The sequence below is a fragment of the Diabrotica virgifera genome, chromosome 3 (genome assembly GCF_917563875.1).
Source record: "Diabrotica virgifera virgifera chromosome 3, PGI_DIABVI_V3a".
NCBI lineage: Eukaryota > Metazoa > Arthropoda > Insecta > Coleoptera > Chrysomelidae > Diabrotica > Diabrotica virgifera.
This window is the reverse complement of record NC_065445.1, coordinates 148,823,712-148,851,535: the sequence shown is the minus strand read 5'-3', so window position 1 is coordinate 148,851,535 and position 27,824 is coordinate 148,823,712. Positions and strand designations below refer to the sequence as shown.

General features: G+C 32.4%; 1 protein-coding gene across 4 annotated transcripts in view; it reads left to right on the top strand.

Moving 5' to 3' along the window:
* LOC114335457 (retinaldehyde-binding protein 1-like) overlaps nt 1-27,824 on the top strand; it is a 64,906-nt gene that overhangs the window by 12,397 nt on the left and 24,685 nt on the right. For 3 of the 4 annotated variants that reach the window (XM_050645588.1, XM_050645587.1, XM_028285698.2), the window contains exons 2-3: nt 4,827-5,010; nt 18,066-18,245. In XM_050645588.1, the coding sequence (XP_050501545.1) occupies nt 4,827-5,010; nt 18,066-18,245 (364 nt within the window). The remainder of the gene's footprint in view (nt 1-4,826; nt 5,011-18,065; nt 18,246-27,824) is intronic. The other variant, XM_050645589.1, reaches the window with a different exon arrangement.

Below are 27,824 nucleotides of genomic sequence, written 5' to 3'. Positions count from 1 at the left end.
TGAATTTAGGCGAAAAACAATATTTATTTGTCAAATAAACATTTTTCCGTTTTCTGACAGCCCTAAATGTATTCGGAATTAAATAAATTACAATATATTCCTCTTTTGGCATCAATTTATTTAATTCAAAAATTACTTTTTTGGATACTCTATACAAAAAATTATGTTAGTGATCACATTACTGAATAGAGAATTAAATAAACTTTCAAATGAGCTATCACACGACCCCTACTCTCATTTAAAAAATCATCGATTACGTCATCACTCCCAGATGGATGACGTCACTAGTATGATATATACCAAAAAGTTATAATTAAAAAATAAAAATCGACCTGTTTCGCGATTTATCTCCAGAGTCGCCGATTCTCGAGAAAATGAATTTATTCCAACTCAAACGTCCTCACTGTATATTAGGAAGCTCAATTATGTACCCTTTTTGTAAAAAAATGGATTTTACTAAGTGGCTCTAATGATTTAATCATCCACTGTTGTAGGCATTTGCATTTTCAATACCAGAACTCCACCACATATTTCGTTGAGACTGCTTTTGGCTTTTGGTTCTTCTGACGTGTGTCATTTATTTTCCGATTTCTCTGTGTTATTTTCCTGTTGTATCAAATTCAACTAATAGGTAAATATAGGTAGGTAGAACAGGGCTTTATTTCTTTGGTTTCTGGCAGAAATTTTTCTGGTTCAGATCATATGAATATTTATTTACATTCCCCATTTATTGCACTTCTTATTAAGGTGATACAGTAGCGATCAACAGGTAGCCAAAACGCGTTCCAAGATTGCGGCTGTAATTTTGAATATTTTTTCGAGATATTTGGCACACGTATTCGTAATATAATAAAGAATGGCGGTACAGATCCCAATTTGAAAAATATATTAATATGTGGAAATTACTGTAATTAAATACAATATTAAAAAAACGAGCCTGTACCGACATTAAGAAGAACAAAAAAATACTCTTTCTTCAAATAAACTTTTTTATCCGATTCCTAGATTTTGTGGCATTTTGGAACTACTAATGAAATAAAAAATTTTAGTAGTTCCAAAATGACACAAAATCTAGGCATCGGATAAAAAAGTTTATTTGAAGAAAGTGTATTTTTTTGTTCCTCTTAATGGCGGTACAGGCTCATTTTTTTAATATTTTATTTAATTACAGAGTAATTTCCACATATTAATATATTTTTCAAATTGGGCTCTGTACCGCCATTCTATTACGAATACGTGTGCCAAATATCTCGAAAAAATATTCAAAATTACAGCCGCAATCTTGGAACGCGTTTTCGCTACCTGTTGATCGCTAGTGTTTCCTCTTAAGTTTCTTTGCCATATAATATATGACATGTCCTTGTCATTCGCTAATATGGCATGTTCATAGCCAAATTTAAACGTATACATATAAACAATTCTTTTAAAGTGCGATGTATGTACAAATAAAATTTTATGGTGTACAGGGTTGGATGAACCCTGTACACGTAGTCGGAGAGATACACTTGAGAGCAGAATAATCGACTCACTTGCTGAATTGTACACGTTAGAACTCTCGAATTTCCTAAACCTGCTGTCCGATTTGAGTGATTTTTTTAGTATGTTATAGCCTTATCCTTTAAGAAAATAGATGTAATATTATTGTTGCTAGACTGGTAAAGGCCATTTTATACCTGGTGTAATAATCATATTGTGTTTTTTTTCTTAAAGTTCGGAACACTATGTGGAATATTCTAGCATATAAAAAATATTTAAATTAAAACTCAATTGTAGCCTTAGGGTTTATTAACATTTCCTTTTTTGATTAATTTGCTTATGCTGGATAACAAAAAAGTTAGGTACATTAACAACTAGCGATGTTTTTCATCAATAAATCCTCATTATCTGCTTAGTTTAATAAACAAGACTAAAATAGGCTATAGGCGAAGCAACGAAGCACTAAAAATCCCAAAACCTAGGAATTTTGTGTAGTAAGATGAATCGTCATGCAACTTTTTGCATTCGATTCGAGAGAGTGTCAGACAATTTTGTGAACTAAATTGATCTCCGGCAAAAAATTTTGTGCATAAGAAAATGCATTCTCACAGTGCATCTCAAGGAGATTGAAAATGAAAAAGTTAGAACTCAGGAAATATTGACGGAAATGAGTTCAATTTTTATACTTCGAAGTTTTGGAGGTTGCTGAACACGAATTTTGTGACGGCGATGGTTTCCGAGGTAACTGGTGCCCAGGGTGGAACTCGTCGCCTGGGACGATCGAATATTTCGCGGGACGATCGAATAATTCGCGAAATGAAGATTGGAGCGAAAAACTGAAAAATATGTGTACAATATTTTTCAAAAATCTATCGAATGCCACTAAACCCTACCCCCCACTCCACCTCCTGGAGGGGGGTGGGGTGGAGTGGGGTTAACTTTAAAATCTGAAATAGAAACCCCATTTATTGCAGATTTTAACTGCTTACGTGAAAATAAGCAACTTTTATTTAAAACATTTTTTCGAATTATGGATAGATGACGCTATATTCGGAAAAGACGATTTATAGTGATACCAAAGGTAAATTATAGAAACGGTCTAATATCTCGAGAACTTCACTTCCAAATAAAACACCAAAAAGTACGTGTTTAATATTTTTCAAGATCCTATCGAATAATATCAAACACGACCTTCCACTCCACCCCCTGGAGGTGGGGGGTGGGGGTAACTTTGAAATCAAATAGGAGTCCCCGTGTTTTATTGCAGATTTGGATTTCTCATGAAGAAATAAGTAATATTTATTCAAAACATTTTTTAGAATTGTTGACAGATAATAAATAGTGTTTTTCCGATTACAGCGCTATCTGTCCATAATTCGAAAAAAATGTATCGAATAAATTTACTTATTTTTACGTAACGAATCTAAATTTGCAATAAAGAATGGGGGCTCCTATTTAAGATTTTAAAGTTACCCCCACCCCACCTCCAGGGGGTGGAGTGGAGGATCGTGTTTGATGTTATTCGATAGGTTCTTGAAAAATATTAAACAAGTATTTTTTGGTTTTTTATTTGGAAGTGTATTTCTCCATATATTAGAACGTTTCTATAATTTACCTATGGTATCACGATAAATCGCTTTTTTCGATTATAGCGCCATCCCTCCATAATTATAAAAAATGTTTCATATAAAAGTTGCTTGTTTTTAGGTAAGAAATCCAAATCTGCAATAAAAAAATGGGGGTTTCTATTTAAGATGGGGGTCGTGTTCAGTGGGGGGCCATTCGATAGATTTTTGAAAAATATTGTACACGTATTATTCAGGTTTTTGCTCCAATCTTCATTTCGCGAAATATTCGATCGTCCCAGGCGACGAGTTCCACCCTGGGCACCAGGTACCACGGAAACTATCACCGTCATGCAATTCGTGTTAAGCGACCTCCAAAACCCCCAAATATAAAAATTTAACTCATTTCCGTCAATATGTCCTGAGTTCTAAATTTTTCAATTTCCATCTCTTCGAGATGCACTTTGAAAATGCATTTTCATATGCACAAAATTTTTTTCCGGGGATCAATTTAGTTCACAAGTTTACCTGTTACTCTCTCGAATCGAATGCAAAAAGTTGCATGACGATTCAACTTACTGCAGAAAATTCCTTGGTTTAATGCTTCATTGCCTCGTCTACTATGAGAAATTAACAATTTAATGGATGTCAAATGGTTAACAGTCAAAAAGTGTATGGTCTGTTGGGAAAATTAGTAGATTTATTATTTAAAGTTTCAATTAAGTCCGTATTTTTTTTGTTATTTGGGGGAAATGGAATGCGCTACAAGGAATTTGACTCGCGATGAGTGTGTTCAAGCAGTGATTTTACATAGCGAAGGACTTAGCTACCATGCTATCGGCTCCTTATATTGGTAACAATTTTTTGCTAATGCACGATAATGCAAGACCTCACGTTCACGAACTGTAACCAAATATTTACAACAGGTAAATCTTCGGGCTTCGCATTGGCCATCGCATAGTCTAGATCTAAACCGGATCGAACATTTGTGGGACATAATTGGCAGAAGACTACGAGAGCGTTTGTCACCTCCTAGAACCTTACAAGAAGTAGAAACAGTAGCTCTTGAAATTTGGAATGATATTGATTAAGACCCAATAGCATACCTCATTTGTAATATAAAAGTACATATCTCTTTTATTATCGAACATAAACGAATGTATTGTACTGGACTATTTTGTAATTTGTATTCACAGATCTACAATCAGAGTTAGTTAGTAGTAAATGTAAATTAAAAGTATATAATTGACTTGTTTTGACTGTTATTGTTTTTCTGTTTTTTTATTATCTATTTTTAGTCAGCAAGCAAGGGACAGAACAGAATGGCGTAGAAAGCTTAAGAAGGTCGAGGCCCTCTAAGCGCTGTAGCACCAAGATGATGATAATCATGTTTAGTCGATCCTTTTTTTTTGTAATTGCGTTATAATATTTTTTTATGTATATTTTTATAATATAATATGTATATATATTTTTTGATATGAGCACAGATAACCTGAAGAAGCACACTGGGTCAAAATGGATGCAAATTGCCCAATATAGAGAGGCATGGAAGAAGGAAGAGGAGGCCTATATCCAAGGATGGATGTTTAGGGCTGATTAGATAGATAGATATATTTTTTTATTATTTTTTTTATTTTGTCATCTTTTGATTATTACAATATTGGTGTGTTCGCAGATTGCTTACAAATTTCGTCTTAATTCTATGGTTAGTACATATGGTTAAAAGTTTATATTTACATTTCCTGATTAAGCTACCCATATCGTCAACTTTTATTTTGTTTTCAGGAGTATATCGACGTTACCAACAAGAACCAAAGAAAACTATTCTATTCATTATTTTCGGTTGGAAAGTTCTGACTTAAAAAAATTCAATAGTATAACAGTGTTAAGATCAGCGCTTATGGTAGTTGATATCACTTTAAATAATAATCCACCTGACGGATTTATTGTGATAGTGGACCTTAACTTGGTAAGTTTTACAACATCTTGGATACACACTAAAATATACTTAGTCGCTTTTATTCTTATTAACCTCCATCCAGGTTAGGACTAGCGCTATTCCTAAGAGTAAAAAATTGTCTCCAGAGGAACCAAAGTTTTATAGACCTTCTAATAATCCCTAATCTTTCTTCTAAACGTATTTACGTTTCTAATTATTCCTATATATTACCAACATTTAATTAATCATATCTCTATACTCAACGCGTACATAAAAGTGAATACTTATCAAATCTACTGCTGTACAAAGAACAACTTATCAACATGAATGAATTCCATCCATGGTAACTATTACCAGAAATATACCTATCTCGAGAAAATAAGCAAATTTCATCCACAAAATCTTTTTTTATTTACAATAATTTGCTTCAACCACAAAGGGTTATTAGCATTGAACTGTGTTTATATCAAATTACGCGTTTAAGACAAACTAGTTTGTCCTAAACGCGTTAGGATAAACTAGTAAACTTGTCCTAAACGCGATAGGAGAAACTAGTTTGGCCTAGGCCAAACTACTTTATCCTGATATTAATACAGATACTGCAGGACCCACTACTAGTACGGCCTAGTATATACATTATAGCTTATTGTAGTATACAGCGCTAATCGATCAACTACTTGAAATGTCATTCTTCTTGTATATTTTTTTATATATAATTTTGAAGAAAAAATGAGATTATTGACAATGGAAGACTTAAAATATAAACAATTTCAAAATATGTTCTTTTTCCTACTTATTTATTTTTTTATGTTAATTTTATGGTAGAATAATCTGTTTAGTTTGTTTAATATTTATTGTTATACCTATTACATATACATAATTACATACATATAATTTGGGAATAATGATTTGTTTAATTTTATCCCACAGGATTGAAAACAAAGACTTATATTTGGGAGGTTCAACATATTTTTTTAAATAAGATTTTTTACATCTTGTTTTGGTAACACTTTAGGAAAGTCACGTGTCGCCACTGGGCTGGACACATAGTTAGAATATCGGATAACAGATGGACACAGCGAATAATACACTGGAGACCAAGACAAGAAGCATATCGAAGTAGAGGTCTTCCACCAACCAGATGGTCTGATGACCTATCGACAAAAATTGGATGCAAACAGCACAAAACAGAAATGCATGGAAAATACTGAGGGACACATATATCCAGCAGCGGATGGATCCGGGTTGAATGATGATGATGATTAAAACCAGTGTTAACCTATAAAGCTGAAGTCTGGCAATTAACCAAAAATTACAAAGATAAATCATTACTAGCCACTGAGATGGATTTTTGGAGATCAGCCAGAAGATCTAGACTAGAACAAATAAGAAACGACGACATTAGGCAATAAATAGAAATATAAAGAACAATCATAGATGACATCGAAAAACAACAGCTCATATTTATATACTGTTAAGCTCTGTATTTTCTCTCTGATATGAGATTGATCAGCATATTCTTATTTTGATTAATTAATTAATTATTTTAATTACTACTTATGGAAAACAAAATCAAAATTAAATAAAACTTTCCAATAAAATTTATTCTCAGGGCTAATTTATTTTAATGTATTACCTTTGTTTTGTGGCTTCTAGTGTCTCTAGTTACTTACTTCATCCAGGAGAAAATAGGGAAAATAAAATATACTCAATGTCATATAAATTCTATAAATACTACTTATTTATCCAATATACCATAAATATAAGATTTAAATGTATGCTAAAAATCAATTTTGTTGCAACTATTTCTTAGTTAATAAATTAATCTTTTTCTCCCTTTTTTATCAAAATTTTTATTTAAATAATTTGTTAGACTGTTCTTACTATTTAATATATAAAAAAATGTACTTTTCACCTCTTGAATTGATTACTTATTTCTTCTTTGAATTTATGAATGACTAAATGATGCTGTAGAACTGTTCAATAAAAAATAAACAAATATGGTATGTGATATAAAACAACTCTCTCTGTTTCACAAATAATCTGACTAACCTTTTTTTCTCTTCTTTACTTCTTCTCATGGATTGTGTAGTCCTTGATTCTCCCACACGTGCTCCTAGTATCCTTCTCGTCCACTACTTACTTACTTACTAGCCAACGCCCACCCTTGGCATGTTAGCCATTTGGTGGTGCGCTGACCAGTATAGACGAGCCGTTTCTCGTAGGCGATCTTCATCCTCCTCGGGTGGGTCTGTTATCAGGGCTGGGCACAGTGGGAGGTGAACAGCTTCCATCTGGGGCTGATTACATAGTGGATAGTTGGCATTTTCGCGGACGCCGATGCGATGTAGATAGGAAGCCAGGTAGTCATGTCCCGTAGTTGTTCTGAACACGGCTACACTAATGGGTCTCGGCAAGTTGCAAGGGATTGGTGACTCTATTAGGTAGGCGCAAATTTTCCAGCACCGGCTTGTATTTGCTGCTCTTTTATCTTCGCTTTGATTCCTCTTCTAATGGTGGATTTTGCTGATGTGTACGATTGGAAGCTAGGGGGCTGTGGAAGAGTAGTGCCTTCTTTTGCAAGTTCATTCGCCGCTTCATTCCCTTTAACACCGACATGACTAGGGATCCATTGTAGAGTAATCAGCCACCCCTTTTTCAGCAAGTTCGATAGTTGAACGCGGCAAGATATTGTTTTGACACAGTCGGTATATCGATTTGTCAACAGGGCGAGGATTGCGGCTTGGCAGTCGATGAAGAAGGCAACTTTTTGGGGGTGTTGGAAATTCTCAAAATTTTTTGCAGCTTCGTGTATAGCAGCAATTTCGCCGTCGTAGTTGGTGAGAGGGGCACCCAAAGCTATGGAGCTTTTGAAGAACGTTAAGACATATCCTGCTCCTGTTCTTCCCGAGTCCGGCATCGAGGAGCCATCGCAGTAGATGTGGAGCCACTCATGCGCTGGGTACTTGGTGTGTATCGTCTCTAGGGCGGCTTTCCTTAGGACATTGTCTGACTATAAGTGCTTCGGGTCGTTATGGTTTTCGAGAAGCAATTGTGTGTTTGGTAGACAGCAGGCCAGTGTAGTTTGCGCTGGGAAGGGTGCGGCTTCCGACAGGTCAATGTGGTATTTTTCCATGATTTGGTTTGCTACTGTAAGCGGAGTGGTTTGTGTTTTAAGACGTGAGGCTGCTTGTCTATATTCGTCCCATTTTTGTGGAAATATTCGTCTCTGCCTTTCCCAGAAGGTTAACGCGTGTTGCTCTCTGCGGTATTGTATTGGTTCAATACCGGTCTGAGCTTCCATTGATGTAATCGGTGTTGATTTTGGAGCACCGGTGATGACGCGAAGGGCAGTGTTCTGGGCGACTTCAAGCTTGGAGGTGGTGTTTGTACTCGCAGTTATTGTAGCTTCACTCCCGTATTCTAATATGTGCCGAACATAGGTTTTGTATGTTGCTACCAGGACATCTTGCGTGGCGCTCCACTTTGTTGCTGTGAGACGTTTGAGCAGTCGACATCTCATTGTGGCTATCTCTGCAATGTCTTAGATTTGAGGTTTCCACGTCACTTTCTTATGTATGTACACCCCCAGGTATTTTGTTACATCCTGTCTTTCTAAATAAACTCCTTTGTATGTCAGCTTGACAGCAGTCTGTTTTGTTGAAATGGTAAGTACTGGATATACGGTTTTGGTTGTACTGACAGTTAGGCAGCTTTTATCCCCCCATTTTTCTAGATTTTTCAGAGCCTGGTTCATTACTCCCTCGACCGCTCTCACACTGCTACTTGATGCCCATATTAGTAGGTCATCGGCATACAGGAGGGCTTCCACGCCAGGTGTCTTTCTGATCATTGCGAGCACATCGTTTATCATTAAGTTAAACAATTGACAGCTGATGACAGCTCCTTGTGGCAACCCTTGTCTTTGCAGTCTGAATTTGGAACAGAGGTTGTGAAAACGTCCTTCTCGTCCAAACTGCTTCACAAACAACAAAACTCGATCGAAATTTCTCCTCAGTTTTCTCTCTGCTCGATATCTTGTGCAAATTGATACCAACTGGCTACTCGTTCCAGACAGAAACAGGAATCTCTTCGGACACAAGGAGATTTAACTTCTCAACACGATCAACGATTTCGTTTCAACACGATTCTGCTTACACGGCCGCCAACTTCACCACTTTACACCGACTTCTTACTTTTCAAAACTGGACTGCTCTCTTCAGGTATTCATTCTACAGTGAAACTTTTTTCCTCCTCCAAGTCAGACTCAAACACTCTATTTTTCTTCCATCCGTTTCTCTCGCCAATCACAAAACATCCGCTGTACACATTACATCCCGCCTTTCATTTCTTAAGAACAAATTAATTTTTTCTATGGATGCTATACAATATGCAACTGCTCTCACTACTTACTTATATTCAAAACGAACAATTCCTCACGTAGTGAGAAAAGTCGGCCATTGCAGTGAGAAATATTTTTTCTCACGGGTTCTCCGCCGGTTTCAATATATATGATCGCCGTTTCCATGGTAACATGCACAATACAAACACAATTAATGTTGTCAAACAAATGTGTCAAAGCAAAACTTACCAGGAATTAAATACCTTTCAAAACTGTTGAAAAATAACTGTTAATTAGAATTTTAAAAAATAATGTATGTAAATTTTAAGAATATTAAATACCTACATGTATATGTATTTTATTTCCATTTATACATATAATATACCTAAAAGCACGTAAATTATTTAATTTTGAAGTTTAAACTCTTAACAAAACCGCATCCATAGAAAAAGTACAGTGTACAACACATGAGAAAATGACATATTTCTCCCTCGCTTGATTTGCGGCCCTCGCCTCGTGCCTCGGCTTGTGCCAACAAACTTCTGCGCTCGTGAGAAATATGTCTTTTTTCTCACTTGTTGTACAATATACTATTGTATACAACTTTTCCATTTTGTTAAATTCCAGGAGACACCAAATTACTTTTGTGTTTCTACATGCTATAAAAACCCGATATATTCTAAAACTCAACAATAATGATATTTACCGTCTTTCCTTCCAAGAAGCATTTATAAATGTCCTACTGTTTACTGCAAAGCGAATACTTGTACTTTCTAATCCGACCGATTGTATAAGTCCGTTCATAGAAACACTAATGCTGAACGATTTTCACTTTCCGCTAACCACTGCTTATGACTAAATTATACTATTTACAATATTTGGCCATATACAGGGCGATGAAAATCTATGATCTCGTGGCCTTTGACATAAATTAATTTTCTAAATTTTCACCATAAAAATTATATAACAATACATATACGCAGAATGTATATGTTGCTCTGCTCATTCTTATTTTGAGGATGAAAAGGCTGCCCATAGAGACTTTTTTGTGATAAAATGTGACATACAAAATCTGATATCCATTAATCGGTTCATGACAAAATCAACTATCAACTAATTTTAGGTGATGCATAACTTTTGAAACTATTTTTATTATTATGTATATTAATATATTTATTAAAATTTTAAAAACAAAATCTTTGGTATGTGTCAGGAATCGAACGCTCGTCCTTCTGAACAGGAGACAGACACGCTATCCACTATGCTATGTGTTCTTGATATAAAATGTATCTTATTGTGAAGACTTGCTAAAACTCTATATAATAGGCTTGGGGCAGGTCAGGACTACGACTCGCTCTTTGTCTAATTCACGATGTTAAACCAAATAAATATACAATATACAAAAAAAGAGTGTGTGTACTTTGTATGCACGTAAGAAGTTATGGTTTTTATTATATGGTTTCAACGAAATAAATATGTTTTAAAGTTTATTTGTATTTTATTTAAATTATAATTTTAATACTTAATACTTGAATTATTAGTTTCCAATTTTAACGGTCCGATTAGATTTCTTCTGTGTTGATTCCGATAGTTACAAATTATTCTGCAGATGACGCAGAAGGATGACATGATCTATTTTAATAGACTAATATAAAAATATTATATTATAATGTTAAAAAACAACATTTCAGTATTTGAAACATATATTTAAGCTGAAATATATGCCACAGCTTTGGCCGACTAATATTTTAAATTAATATTTGAATGTTTTAAATTCACTTTCACATCTCATTTTTTCAATGTTTACCTTTTTGAAATTGAAGATTACGTTTACTTAGGTACTTTTTTCTAATTGCATCAATGCATTTTTGTCGTTGAACCACTTTATGCTTAGCGACAGAAAATCTGTAGAATACACAGTTACTGTTGTAACAAGTATTTTGACAATAGTTGATAAGAACAACTTTCGTAAGCCATTTAAAAAAAAGTTTATTTAACTCTTATGCCGAATAACGTTAAATCAACGAATATAGACGATTTGATATATTTAGGTGCAGCTCCTACCTGATGCTGGTAAAAGTAAGCGTCAAATTGGTAGGTAACCCCTTTGGTAACTTCAAATCTATACTTTACATGGTAACTTCAAACACTTAACAATGGTGTGTTAAAATCAATTTTACTAGATATTTGCAATATATTTACTAACAAATTAATTCACAAAAAATAATATACAACTAACTTCATACTGTCACTGTGTCTGTTTTCATACTGTCGTTTTTATAAAAATTCACTCCCAACATTTTTCCCAATAGCACCTAAAGAAGTATAACTTCAATAAATATAATAATAATTAATTTCTGTTCACTCTTATTGATAGTTTCTTCGAGTGGTCAAATAAGACATTAATATAATAAAATAAAAATGTAGGTCCTTAAACTAATTTACGTATTTAACTAAAAAACAATTTCCTTAATGACTAATACAATAAATAAAAACAGCGTTTAATATCTATTTTTACACTTATTAACATTTAACCGTTGACAACAATATCTAAATAAGAAAAGGCGGTACATACAAAGCACATAACAGTAAACATAAGACATATAAAATATTGTTTATGTTTTTGTTAGCACAATAAGGTAAAAATATCCTTAACAATATTTAGTTATAATTTTATGGTTTTATAGTATTTTGTTTTAATAAGCAATTAATTGATAATTAACAATAATTAAAATAATTGACATGTTTGAGAAACGTAAAAGCATTATTTACAGCATTCCATAATAATTTATTTCGGTTTCTAGTCGTAAGATATACCTAGTTTTCACGGAATTTATCATTAAAAATTTAATTGAAAACATAATATAATGAACTAAACATTTTTGATTTTTAATACCCGAACGGTACAGAACTACAATCATCTAAAAAATTCCGCTTGAGCGAGTTCGGGTGATATACAGGATGTTTGGTAAAGAATGGGCCATAGCTTAACCTCAGATTCCTGAGCTTAAAATAGGTCGATTTAGGCTAATTTACCCTAGAACGAAAGTTGATAATAGCCGAAATACAGAGTGTTAAAGTTCAACTTTTATTGTATTTATTCTTGAATATTTCCTGACAGTCATGGAATCACAACACGAAATTTGGTAAGCGGGGCATTTTTGTGATGAGAAATCTAAATTCGCTACCAAAAACGATGTATTACCCAGAGGGCGCCACATACGTCTTCAGCTCTCATTGAATACGTTCAATTTATTTCATTCCCCACTCTACATACTTTTTGAATCAAAATGTTTATTTTTTCAATATTTAAAAAAGGTACACTACATTCATCTTGCTAAACACAATTTTTTTTCGAAATAAACGCATTTGAAATCTGCGATACAACATAATTTTTTGCATTAGTTAGACCCGAAAAATAAACTTGAAACCATAATAACTGTGATAGGTTCATTTGAATCCAAATTTCATTTGAAGAAATTTGCGGTACATTTTTGTAAATTTTTATTTTTTTTAAGTTATTTTTCGGAGGTAACTACAATGATATTATGCAAAAAATTGTGTTTCCTCGCAGATTTAAAATGCGTTTATCTAAAAAACGGTTAAGTTTAGCGAGATGAATGTAGTATACCTTTTTAAAGTAAAAATATTAGTAGAATACAAGTTTTGATTCAAAAAATGTGTGGAATGGGCAATAAACAAAATTTAACCTATTAAATGAGCGCTGAAAGGCGTCTGTGGTGCCCTCTGGGTAACACATCATTTTTGGTGGCAAATTTAGATTTCTCGGCCCAAAAAACTCCCGTTTACCAAGTTTCGTGATATTTTCCCATGCCTGTTAGGAAATATTCAAGAATAAATAAAATAAAAGTTTAATTTTGACACCCTGTAATTCGATTATTATCAACTTTAGTACTAAGGTAAATTAGCTTAAATCGCCCTATTTTAACCTCAGGATTCTAAGGTTAAGCTATTGCCCATTCTTTACCAAACACCCTGTATTTTTTTAGAAACGGTTGTAATTACTTCGGGTTCTTTCGTTTGGCGTATTTGTTTATTTATTATGTATACAGGCTTCCCGGGGCCTAACACCATGTTTTTTATTGTATCGAAATTTAGTATATTTTTGTTTCCGCATGTGCCTGATATTCCTTTTTTCTTACACTCAATCCTTTCCTCCATATTTACATTTAATCTTATTTTATATGTATAGTTCTTAGAACGCCCCAAAAGCAAACTCTGCAATATAAGAACCTTGACCATATTCTTCTAGCTCGTCCGTCATATTGCCGATAAAAGGTCCCACAGGTGTTTCATATTTTCCAGGTCTGGACCAACGGCGTAACCAGGATGATCCTAATGGGGGGTTACAACTTCAAAATGGCTTGATTTGTCAACAACAAATATTGGTGTTAAGAGTATAGAGCTCAAAGTAGATCCCAATGGGGGTTATAACCTCCAAAACCAGCCTATGGTCTGGACACAAAGATTATAGAATCTGTGTCAAAGTATAAACACCTGGTTTCAATTTGGCATGAGCAGTAACAAAGGACACGGCAACTACATTTACCGTTGATAGTAAATCATATGGCGATTCAGTATACTCGTAACTTACAATAAACGTATCCTGATTAATACAGAATACACCGATAATAATTATTGAGGGATCGGTCACCATTTTTAAAAACTCGTCAGGACTGTTGACTATAGGTGTTTTTGGCTGATTTTCACTCTGACCGAATTTGTCCCAAAATAAATTTAGCATATGTTCAGCAAACTGCCTTAATCCTGGGTTATTCAATTAAATATTTTATTATATTCCAGCAAAATATCTTGCCTAAATAGAAATTGTTTAATATAGTCCTGTTTTTGGTTTTACATTAGGTTGGCCAATCGCTTGACTCCTGCTTTAGTTTCATGAATTTATTCATCATGGTTGTAAAGAGTCCATCAACATGCTCACTATTTTGTATTGTGTTGTCCGACCAAATTTTCCGCAGGTGCGACATAATACAAACATTAATTTATCCTTAATTTTACATGGTAAAACGAGAAGAAATAAATTTTGTGGTTGGAGTATTTTACAATTTACAAGACACGCGACGGTCATTAGATCAATATTATTACAGGTCTCCCTACAAAAACTTTAGGATGACCTATAGGAAATCGCGCATACTTGCATACGCAGGTATATAAAGAGCAAACATCAACGTATTTAATTGTTTCATCCTCTGTTATTTTATGATATTATACGATATTCTCTACGCGCCCCCATAGAGCGTAGGTCATAGCGTCAATTGGATGATTTTCAACCTTTTTATTTCGCGGTTTTCAGCCAATATCGCTCTAAATTCACACTCCCAATCTCGATTACTTTACACGCCGAGTTTTTTAATTATTCTGTTTTTATCAACGTAGTTTCATATCGGAGGTTCAAAGTTGATGTTTGATCTTCTCTTCTGTACCTTTTCTGAGGTAAAGGACATCGCACACATCTTATGGAAAATATAATGTCACTCAAATTCAATAAAGTTTATACGAATATATTCGTTTTAAATTAACGGTCAAATCTTATCATTGCGCCAACTCTTAATTATGATTAATTACGGCGCAAATTGCAATTAAAGTTTATCGAAATCACATTTTTTGAGTCAGTAAAAGTGTCAGTTACCATCATTATTGCTCTGGGTGTTATTCAAAAGAGCTTAAACCCCCGCTGGGCCTAAGCGAATTGGTGAAACTAATCCTCTGATTTATGGAGTACCGACAATTTGGGTGTTTTAAAATATTTTTTCTCTCTCTAACTTATGTACGTATCCATTTGATTTCAGATTTATTTATATCAATTTCTGCTCTTATTATTGAAAATATAGAGTTGGCGCAATGATAAGATTTGACCGTTGATTTAAAACGAATCTATTCGTATAAGTTTTATTGAATTTGAGTGACATTATATTTTCCATAAGATGTGTGCGATGTCCTTTCTCTGATGTGGAAAACAGCTTACACACCCATGAACATACCAGCCACGGTACTCATATGGTTCAGGTTTACCATGAACCTCCCACCTCACAGCATCCATCCACCTTCGTCCCTGAAACAGGAGCTTCTTTATTTTTAGAAGCATTATGTTTATATTTTTTTCTTTTTCGACCTATAAAATCCACATTATAGCAGATTTTGATTAATTATTGCCTCACCTGTACTCCCCTTTAGGGACGAATCCTATAGTATTAGGTTTGTACTAGTATTAGTTCACGGTTACACGGTTATATGTTGAGGCGATGGTTGACGACTCAAAGAATGGGCACAAATTTGTCTCAGTTAATGTTAAACAGCGAAGTGTTCAACAAACTTTTTGGAAATCAATCACTCTTTTTGGAAATCTATCACTTATTATTCGTTCACCTGTTCTTCATGCCGTTTTAATAGTTTATCGTGAGCATCAATATCTTTTATAAAGTCAGGTTGGTCCAATGGTTGGTAGAGGTCATATATAATTTTGATTCTTCAACGTATTAAACAAATAAAGAAAATAGCCTTATTTAATTCGACAAACCCAAAAGCCTTGGGAAATGTGCTAAGCGGCATGCGGAAGTAATTAAACCAATAAAAAAACTAACGTTATTAACATCCATTGAAATGACTTTTGTCCCACGCATAACAAGATTGGGTTTAAGATCTGTTTTTGTGAGAATGTAATTGAGAATGAAATGATGGTCAAAAGAGCCTCCACTATGAGCTAAAACAATAACTCTTTTAAACATTTTCCTAATCTCAATATTTTTAGACATTAACGCCACTATAACCCCCTCTTCAGTCAAAACCTTTTGTCTGGCTCCACAATTTTGGCAGAAAAATAATTTGTTTTCGTTAATAAACATGTAACAGCATTTATTAAAAACACATAAATTAGGTACATGTGTTAAAATCATTGAAGATTATATGCTGTCTCTTTTCGCGTTTCAGGATCGTAAACAATAAAAATATAGCTATCAACGGGGGTGAATTATTATCTATCTGTTTATAAAATAAATGAACTATTACCTGATGTTTATTACAAATTTTGCAATATATTTTCTCCACAGATGTGGTCTCTATTTCTAGGTACAACCTTTAAATAATCCTCACAGCAACGTATCTCTTGTTGTACAACAACTAAGTATTTACATTAAAGCTTATATGGTTGTTATAACATAACTGACCGCGAAATGATCTCTTACAGGAAACACAATATACACTAATTGTATTTTTATCGCATGAGGGTGTTTGACGACAACTGTAACAGATATTTCTCGCAATAATATCCACAACGAAACGCAGCTGTCAGTGCGGTTAATACGTTGAAATGCCCTTAATGATGTAGCAAAATCAATGATGGTTCAGCACCGTCTGTAAAAAACAGAGTTAGGCCCTTACTACCATAAGTGTAGACAGATATCTTATAATTTTGTAAATATTTATAAATTTTCGTTTTATTTCATTTTAATTCGTTACATCCATAACCCCCAGGGGGTGTTACCATATATGGAATCAGTTACCATATATGTCTATCAGGAATCAGGTATACCTGATTCCTCCATTAGTTGTACAGCCATTGTTGACTGAATTTTTCCATAATCCCTTCGTACCTGGTACTAATCAACATCCCTATTTACAATAGCAGTGGCGACTACTAAAGCCGTAAAGATAGTCCGTCTTTGTTTTTAATGGAAACAATGCCTCATCTTTTTTCATATTTTTCATTAAAGGTGTTATACTTTATAGCTCTCACTGAACCGGGTCGTCAGTTTAACATTTTAGGATGGTTATTCCACCTCTCTCTATATATCTACTTAGTCTACGATAGAGCAATACAGGTCCTAAATTTTTCAATGAAATGGGTTTGAGTGTTGAAGCTGAAAACCATTTTACCTATTCATATTATTTATCCAATACAGTAATGTGCTTGTTAATTTTCGTTGTATACAGGTTTACATTCTATGTATTTTGTGGGTGCTTTAACTATTGTTACGGTTAATTGAAAAGTATCGGTAATCAACGCTGCTGAATATGATTGAAAAATAGATGAAATTTTATGACACACCTCATCAACAGTGATTTCAGACGCTTTTTTAAAACGCGTTCATGCCTCTCCACGGTTGATTCCACATATTCAGTTACTTTATGTAACACCTCCGTAATGGCGTCTTTTATCCATTTCACGGGATTGGTAGCATCAGAGATGGGGTTAATTTTGAATACCAGATGTTGACGTTTCAATTTAAACTTTTCTGTATTTTGGTTTGTGTCACTAATTATTGTAAAAGCATCCATTTTCCCTATAATAAAATATTCTAACGTTACCTTAAATAAAAGAATAATAAACAAATCCACTATTAATTTACTAATGTTACAGATTCGTCAAAATTTAAGAATTAATTCGTATCTTATTTAATTATTCCGATAAAGTATAAATTAAAAACGTGTGTGCATATTTACGGTATCATCTATTTAACGAATACGTGATTTTAGCACAATTAGCAACATTTTTCTTATAAATATCGACTGTTTGGAAAAAAGATTATTCGGTTTTAAAACGTCTACAAACGCATGCTTTATTTACCCGAGGTGAGTGTCTATTTAAAAACTGTTTTGGCAGGTGGGTTGTAACGCCCATGTTCTTAGTTCTACTAATTTTACAGCCTATAAAAAATCTGCTATTGTCTCTATAGAATAGGTACCAGGAATTTTAAAATTTCAGGCATCACTAAATAGAAAAAGTTATTTTGCATGTATGGAGGAACAAAATAATTGCACACACCGGATGGATCACGCAACACAAAGTTACGAGATTATAATGAAGGCTGAAGAGTTAGCATCAAATATCGAACAAAACCAAATTATGACAGCCCTGGGTACAGAGATAGCTTTACAAAAAGAGGTAAACATTAATTTCTTCTTCTTCTTCTTCTTCTTCTTTTCCTTTTATTTAGGTAGTAAGGGAAAGTCGCCTATGATGGTATAGTGTATATGATGGCATAGCTAGTGTATCTTGGAATGCAGCCCAGTTATTCTGACAATAACATGTATTAGTATATGCTTGTTAGTCGACTTGTAGTTTAGTATAAAGTTAGTGGTGCTCTGATGCTTTTTGTGAGAGTAGGAAAATTATATATTATTCGGCAAGTCCCGTAGTAATATTACACAAAATTAAAATTTAGAATCCAGTACAATTAATAGAAGAAAAGCTTAAATAACACCTTGTATGTATTTGTTAGACATATTATGTTTGTTGTGTGCGTTATTTTGAGGATATCTTTCGATTTAAGATTTTTATCTTGTTTTAATAAAATGCCGATTTTTTCCTATGATAGGTATACCATCATAGAAAGTGTGGAAGAAGAGCGCTTAGAAGCATCGATCATTTACTCCGAAAATACTACTAATGAAATATCTTCGACATCTGAAATTCAAATGCCAGAAGGTAATGTGCCTGGACCTTCATTTGTACAAAAAATAAGGACCAGTATTGTAAAATTGTCACCGCTTCCAGTAGGCCCCCGTACACTCAAAAAAATTTAGTTCGTAATATTGATTAACAGTGATTACTGAATAGTATTTCGTTGTCACAACAATTTAATTTGTTGTTTCAACGAATTTTTAGACATTGACGAATGTATTTGGTTATTGTCACAATGATTGAATAATAATTGTGAGAATAACTAGAGTACATTAATCAATAACACTCAATTTATTCAGCCAATAACTTAGTTTCGTATATTTAATAAATACTGTTAATTCTGGCAGCAACTCACGTTCTTGATTTCGTAGATGACAAGCAATTACCTTGGTTTATCGTGAAAACGAACAGATTTCATTAAAACAATGTAGAAATGTTGTTAGTATAGAGTAATATATAATTATTGAATAGATGTAAATTGATTGTTGTGACAACGAATGCATTAATCAATCTACTACTGCATTTAATACCCACAATCAATGCGTGCATTGTGACAATAATCGTAGTTGTTGAGACAATAAATGTTTTGCTTGACCATTTGGAAGTTAACGGCTTTTCCTTATCGTGATACCCCTAGCTTCTCTGTGTTACCGAAGTGCCGAATAATAATTGCATTTCCTTTTTAAGTGTAGTCCGTAGTAGAAGGAAGTTTTTGTGTGTCTATTATCGTGAAATTTCGGTCGATTTCTTTTTAAATGTATTCATTTTTTTTTCGAATCCTGGGAAAACTAATTATTATTTTTGAAAATTTAAATGCAAAATTAGTATATTGTACAACAAGAGAGAAAAAAGACATATTTCTCACGAGCACGAGGCGAGTGCCGCAAATCAAGCGAGAGAGAAATATGTCATTTTCTCTCGTGTTGTACAGTGTACTTTTTCTATGGATGCGTTTTTGTCAAGAGTTCAAACTTCAAAATTAAATAATTTAGGTGCTTTTAGGTATATTATATGCCTAAATTGAAATAAAATACATATATACACGTAGGTATTTAATATTCTTAATATTTATATATTTTATTTATTTAAAATTATAATCAGTTCAAACTTCAAAATTAAATAATTTAGGTGCTTTTAGGTATATTATATGCCTAAATTGAAATACAATACATATATACACGTAGGTATTTAATTTTCTTAATATTTATATACTTTATTTATTTAAAATTATAATTCACAGTTGAACAGTCTTAAACTGTAATTTTTGATAAGTTTTGACAAGTTTGTACACATTCTATTTGACAAAAATAATTGTGTTTTTATTGTGCATGTTACCATGGAAATGACGATCATATGTATGTAAACCGGCGGTGAACCCGTGAGAAAAAATTTTTTTCACTGCAATGGCCGACTTTTCTCACTGCCTGAGAAATTGTTCATTTTGAATGTATGTAAGTAGTGAGAGAAGTTGCACATTGTATAGCATCCATAGAAAAAAATATTACAGTATTATCGAGGGTCTGAAGCCCTGAGAAACTCTATAATGATTATTTTAATAAGTCACAGGGGTGAAAAAGAGAAAATTTAGTATGATTTTCAATTTCAAATAGGCATACCATTTAACAGAAACTTTTTGTTTATTCTAAGGGACTTTCTGCCCTCGGTAATAATGTAATATTTTATTCTGCATTTAAATTTTTCAAAAATACTTATTAGTTTTCTCAGAATTCAAAAAAATAAATGCGTTTAAAAAGAATTCGATCGAAATTTTGCACCTGCGCTCTCAAAAAGGATTAAAGTGTTATACATTTTTGGAATCACTATTTCAAACGCTTTTAAATAAGCTGTCACATGACGTACTTTCCCATTAAAAAAAATCAAAATTACGCCGCGCCTGTTACCTGAAGAGGGATCGTGTAAAGTTCGAAACATTGATGTTATAATATACTTTGATTATTTTAAAAATCGACCTCTCCGAGCGTTTTGCTTATGTGCTAAAAATAAATAAGTTAATGGGGGTGGGGGGAGTGTAACACTTATCAGTACACTGTATAAGTGAAATCATATGAAAAATCACACAGTGTAAAGTCCTTTAGGTTAAGGACAAAAAAAGGGGATTTAAAAAATTATTATTAATCAATTAATATCATACATTGGGCTATTGCATTCATTAATTATTAATATAAAATACGTTCATAGTAGGAATGAACGATACTGATTGTAAGAATGAATAGAATTGCTTGTAAGAAAAACCGTATTTATTGTGGGAATGAATGGAATTAATTGTAACAATAGACGGAAATAATTGTAGAAATAAACGAAATACGTTAGGAGAAATAACACTGTTATTGACACAACCAATAGTCTTCGTCGGTCAATTAACGACGTTGTTGTTTCAATAAATAATGTTCGTTGACTCAGTGAACAGAGTTCGTAATATCAATAAATAGTGTTCGTTGACTCAGTGAACAGAGTTCGTAATACCAATAAAGTGATATTATGGTATACATAATGAATGTTCATCCATTCAATAAACGTAATACATTGGCTCAACGAACGAAAATAATGAATTGATGAACATCGTTTTGTTGTCCCAATAAAGCCAAGAATTGGACAAATTTTAAGTATTGCGTTTGTTGTCTGAATTAAAATTTTTATTGATATTACGTACCTTTTTCGTTGAGTGTAAGTTCCGTAAACCAGGAACTGAAAAAACACGAAAACGTGGGAAGACCGGTGTGCTCAATTCTACTCGAGAAATGATTTGAGCTCAGACAGAAGTAAGAAGTAAAAGCAATTTAAGAAAGAAGAAAATTGACAAGAAGGTCCAAGAAGAAAGATTTAGTAGAAAAGAAGAAGCGGAATTCTTGAATGATCTTAAAGATGAAAACTCCGATGTCGATTGTAATAAACTGTAGGTACTCCCAGTCTAAATCAAATTTCAAAAGAAATATGGATTCAGTGTCAGACATGCTATTCATGGTGCCATGCAGAATGTGCGGATGTGTGAAAAAAAGTAAAACAGTTTATATGCGAATTGTGTGTATAAATAAAATTATTTGCTTAATAACCTTTTAGTTAACTTAGTAAAATATTACACATTTATTTTTTATTTTTGTTGTTATTTTTTATAGTAAAACATAAAAATTTAAGTTCTTTTATTTTAAAATAAATGATGTGCCATCATAGAAAACAAGTGTTGGCCTATGATGGCATACTTGCTAATTGAAAAAAAATTAAAAGCGTACCAAAAACGTCCAAAATCAATATTATATTGTAGAAACTTAAAATGGAGCTTAAATTGGAACCACTTGGCATCACAAAATGCCTCTAAAATTTTAAATAAACATAAAAAATTGAGTTAAAATTAGGTATGCCATCATAGGCGACTTTCCCCTGCTACATGTTTTTCTTCAATGGTGCCTTTTATTCTGTCCCCAAATTGTCATTACACCTTTTCCTTGGGCGTCCTAAACTTCTTCTGCCTAACGGTGACTTGTCCCTGGCTATTGTTCCTATCCTTGATTCAGACATCCTGCTTATGTGTTGATTCCACTCTTCTTATATGTTCTTTATCCAGGTATTTATATTGTCTACCGTCTACCCCACATATGAGTCTGATTTCCTCACTTCTTACCCTGTCCTGTAGTCCTTTTCCAGCAACCCTTAAATTCTTTATTTCGTTGGTCTCCAGATGTCTTTGTGTTTTGCTCTTATCTGGTATTGTTTCGGCCGTCTGTCACAACTGCTCTTATAACTGACGTATATATTCTGGCCTTTGTTTCCACTCTTAGGTGTTTGTTTTTCCAAATCGTGTCGTTTAGGAATCCGGCCATTCTACTGGCTTTAATTATTTGGTCTTTTGCCTCTTCTTCGATATTGTTGTCGGCTGATAGATTAATTACCACGTATTACTTGTATAATTTGATTGTCTAACTCCAATTTGCATCTTATTGGTTCTTTGGTCATTACTAAGCTTTTTGTTTTTTGGACTGATATTTTCATATTAATTTCTTTTGCGTTGACATTGAATTCGTGCAGTAATCTTTGTAAGTCGTCTTCGCGCTCTGCTACTAACAAGGTGTCATCAGCGTAACAAAGTATTTTTATCTCTCTATCGCCCATTTTGTACACTGTTTTTTTCTTCACTTGTTTTATTATTGCACCCAACATTATGTTAAACAGTAGAGGGCTTAGTGAATCTCCTTGTCCGATTCCTGTGTTTGATTCTATGGGTTCTGTTATTATTCCATTGACTTTCATTTCTATTTTATTTCTTACATATATGTTGTCTATCAGTTTTATGATATCCAGTGGTAAATTTTTGTCATGTAGTAGGTATATCACATCTTTTAATTGTATTCTATCAAACGCTTTCTCTAGGTCTATGAAACAGAAATAGGCAGGCTTGTCATATTTTACTGATTTCTTCGCTATTTGCCTTATCACAACAACTGCATCGTTACATGATTTTCCACTTCTAAATCCTTGTTGCTCATCCGATATATTTATGCACGCCATTATTTTCTCCATCAGTATTTTTGTTATGAGTTTCAGTATAGTGCTCAGTAAATTTATCCTTTAACTGGGCTCTGCTCTATCACCGTTTTAAATTACGATTACTCTGGGCTAATTAGCAAAATTCATGGAAAAGTTATTTACCAGCAATTTTATTGCTGGAATCGAATTATAATATCCTATATATTAATAATATAGGTATGCAAAGTCCGCAGATAGTGTGCTACTTTTTTTATAAACAAAATGGCGCCGACAAATCGTATTTTTTTCAATTATAGCTCTATAACTCCGAAGATTATAACTTTACAACCAAAACACCTTAATAAAAATTCACCGCAATTAAATTTTGCATAGAGATATGTTTTTCACGATTTGCTCCGACGAAAATTTTCCTCGGAAAATGCGGGTTTTCCTAACAAAAACTCTAATTTTCAAATAAAGTTTTAGGTAAGTAATTATTAATCAATAATTAAATAACTTAGTAACATCAAAGCTTTCTTGGTATAGATTTTAATTCCAGAAGCCGGTGAAAATTAAACTAATATTTTAGCAACAATTCAATTGTTAATTAACAAATTACGATCGTAATAATAACCAAAATAATCATGATACATTGATCAAACTTATAAAGATTATAAAGATGAGATGCTTATTTAATATTTTATCGACAAAATATAAATTTTTCTTTTTTTTGCATAATCTTTAAATTTTGAAAAAAAAATAGTTATAATACGCTGGTCTAATTAGTAAAGTACAAAGAAAGGTTATTTACCAGCAATTTTATTGCTGGAATCGAATTATAAGATCCTATATATTATTAATATAGGTATGCAAAGTCCGCATATAGTGTGCTACATTTTTTATAAACAAAATGGCGCCGACAAATCGTATTTTTTTCAATTATTGCTCTATAACTCCGAAGATTTTAACTTTACACCAAAAACACTCAAATAAAAATTCACCCCAATTTAATTCTGCATAGAGTCATGTTTTTCCCGATTTGCTCCGACGAAAATTTTCCTCGGAAAATGTGGGTTTTCCCAACAAAATCTCGAATTTTCAAATAAATTTTTTGGGCCAGTAATTATTTATCAATAATTATATAGCTTGGTGAAATAAAAGCTTTCTTGTTATAGATTATAAATTCAGAAGCCGGTGAAAATGAAACGAATATTTTAGCAACAATTCAATTGTTAATTAACGATTTACAGTCGCAATAACAACCAAAATAATCATGAGACATTGATCAAACTTAGAAAGATTATAAAGGTGTGATGCCTATTTAATATTTTGTCGACAAAATATAAATTTTTCATTTTTTTGCATAATCTTTAAATGTTTAAAAAAAATTGTTATAAACAAATTAACATTTCTCATAAATTGTTTATTATATTCTAATTTAAAAAAATACTTAAAATGCGTATTTCATAGGTCTTGAAAACGAATGCTTTAAAAAAATTTTCCAACCATTTGCAAAAAAGTTATGAAACAGCAAAATAAATATACCAAATCTCCGTTGTTTATAATTTGTTTTAATTGTTTCAAAGCTTAAAAGTTAGTCTATGGTACAACCTAATTACTCACAAAGAATGTCGAAAATTAGTGCAATGGTTATATTTTAATCAAAGATTAAAAATACTTTTTTTTGTAATTTTTAGCGCAAACGTAGGCCTGATACAGAGTCGGAGCTAAAATGTTCACTCGAAGCGACTGACACGCAGCATGCATTATTTATTAAAAGTGTACATCACGCGGCCGGTCGTCGCTACGAGTGAAAATTTTAGCTACTACAGTACTGTGTTACTCTACTTTCGCGCGTGTAAATTACAAAAAAATATATTTATAATCTTTAATTAAAATATAACTATTAAACTGATAATCGACATTTTTTTGCAAATAATTAGCTTGTACCTTAAACTCACTTCTACGCTTTGAAAGGATTAAAAAAAATTATTAACACAGTAGTAATCGTATGTTTACTTTGCTGTTTCATAACTTTTTTACAAATAGTTGCAAAAAAGTTTTAAAGCATTTATTTTAAAGATATTTAAAATGCGCATTTTAGCTATTTTTTAAAATTATAATATAATAAAAACTTTTTGAGAAACGTTAATTTGTTTATAACTATTTTTTTTAAACATTTAAAGATTATGCAAAAAAATAAAAAATTCATATTTTGTCGACAAAATATTAAATAGGCATCTCATCTTTATAAGATTTCAAAGCTTGATCAGTGTATGATAATTATTTTGGTTATTATTGCGACCGTAAATTATTAATTAACAATTGCATTGTTGCTAAAATATTCGTTTAGTTTTCATCAGCTTCTGTAACTATAATCTAAACCAAAAAGGCTTTTAAGTCACCAAATTATTTAATTATTGGTAGATAATTACTTATCTAAAACTTTATTTGAAAATTAAAGATTTTGTTGGGAAAACCCGCATTTTCCGAGGAAAATTTTCGTCGGAGCAGATCGGGAGAAACGCGACTCTATGCAGAATTTAATCACGGTGAATTTTTATTTTAGTATTTTTGTTTTAAAGTTAAAATCTTCGGAGTTATAGAGCAATAATTGAAAAAAACACGATTTTCGTGCGCCATTTTGTTTATAAAAAAAGTAGCACACTATCTGAGGACTTTGCATACCTATATTATTAATATATAGGATCTTATAATTCGATTCCAACAATAAAATTGCTGGTAAATAACTTTTCCCAAAAATGGCCTATTCTCCGATAATCAGCCCAGACTAGATATCATTTGAGCGGTTCTCCGTTAAAATAATAATTTAACTAAGTATACAAATTACAGAACTGCCAGGGAATGTTACAGATTTACTTAATGAACGGGAGTAGATTCTTAAACAAAGTAAATAAAAATATAACCTTAATATACAGCTCATCAAGTGATTGGACACTTGTGAGCAAGAAAATCAGAAAATTATGAAAAGAAGTTAGCGCTACGGGGTAGAGTTGAATAGTTAAAAACGACTTTTAAAAACCTGACCACCACCGATACCAACCTCACAAATTATACCCATTTTAAGGAGGTTCTCTTTAACGACGATTAAAATGCATCAATTACATCGGTAAGTACCCTAATTAAGATTACTACCCCTGCTAAACCATTATATTTATCTCTGATAAATAAATTTTACAACTATTTTATTCTAATTTTGTAATTTTACAAATTTTGTTCAAGCCTTTCAAATATCTGAGTTAAATTTTTACTTTTTTATTTTATCAATGCAGCGATGAACCTTTTTCCCACAATAAAGTCAAACATAAGTTTATTTTTATTTTAAATATGTATTAATTATTAAAATTATGGTTAATAAACAGTTAATATTATTCAAAAAGACCTTTAAATATATTTCACTTACAGTGTATAACATAAAATACTAAACCCTCCATTTTAAAAATTATATTTATACAGGGTGTTTCATTAAGAATTGTCCATATAGTAACTGGAGAATCCTTAGCATAAAATACGAAGATGTAACCTAAAACACTTATATAAAATATTCCTCCTTATCGAGATACAGGGTGTTTTATTTCAAATATTCTAAAATTATTTTAGCCCATTGCTTTACACAACTTTCAATATTTTTTGTTCAAACTTGACAAACAGTTTACACATGTTAAGATACTTTAACTAGTGTTTAAAGATAGTTTTCTGCTGTTACCAGAGGCGTGCTGTGGGGATATATACTTAATTTTTTCCGCTTTTCCCCCTCACAATCTACACCACAGTCGTAATAATTATTTTAGCATGTTTTTTTGATTCCTCGTTACTTTTTACGTAAATATCATCCTTTTATCTCAATGCGATAGGGTAAGTAGTTTTCAAGTTATTTGCTTTTAAAGATAATGGATTCAATAAGATTATGTATTTTAAACAACATTCAATAGATTATTGTGTTTAAAATTGGAACAATAATTATTTATGGAAGAATAATGATTGCGTTGGAACATAACACCCACATTACTTAAATAAAATAAATTTTATGATGAATTATTGAAACCTATTGAAACGAAAAATCGTTTTGAAAATCTGAGCAAAGAAGATGAGGAAACAATGGAACAGGGACAAGAAACCAACGAAACCAAAAAACCTCCATTAATAACCGTATATAACGTATGTACTGTAAATCCTATACACGAACTGCTTAAAAAAATTACAAATAACGAGTATACAATAAAGAGCCCAGTCACAGACACAGTGAAGATCCAACTTAATCAAGCTGACCATTACGAGCCTGTAATAAAGGAGTTAGAAGCGAAAGAAACCCAGTTCCATACATATAGATTAAATCAAAATAAAACCACCATTCAACTGATGCTGATGACAATAAAACTAGCTTAAAAGAATTGGACCATGAAGTGACTAACATATATAATATCAAACACAAAATAAATAAACCACCACTACCTATGTTTTTCATAGATCTCGAGCCTAAAGACAATAATAAAAAAATATACGAAATTAGAGTTTTAGCAAACAACAGGCCATACAAAAAATTACTGCAGAAAATTTACC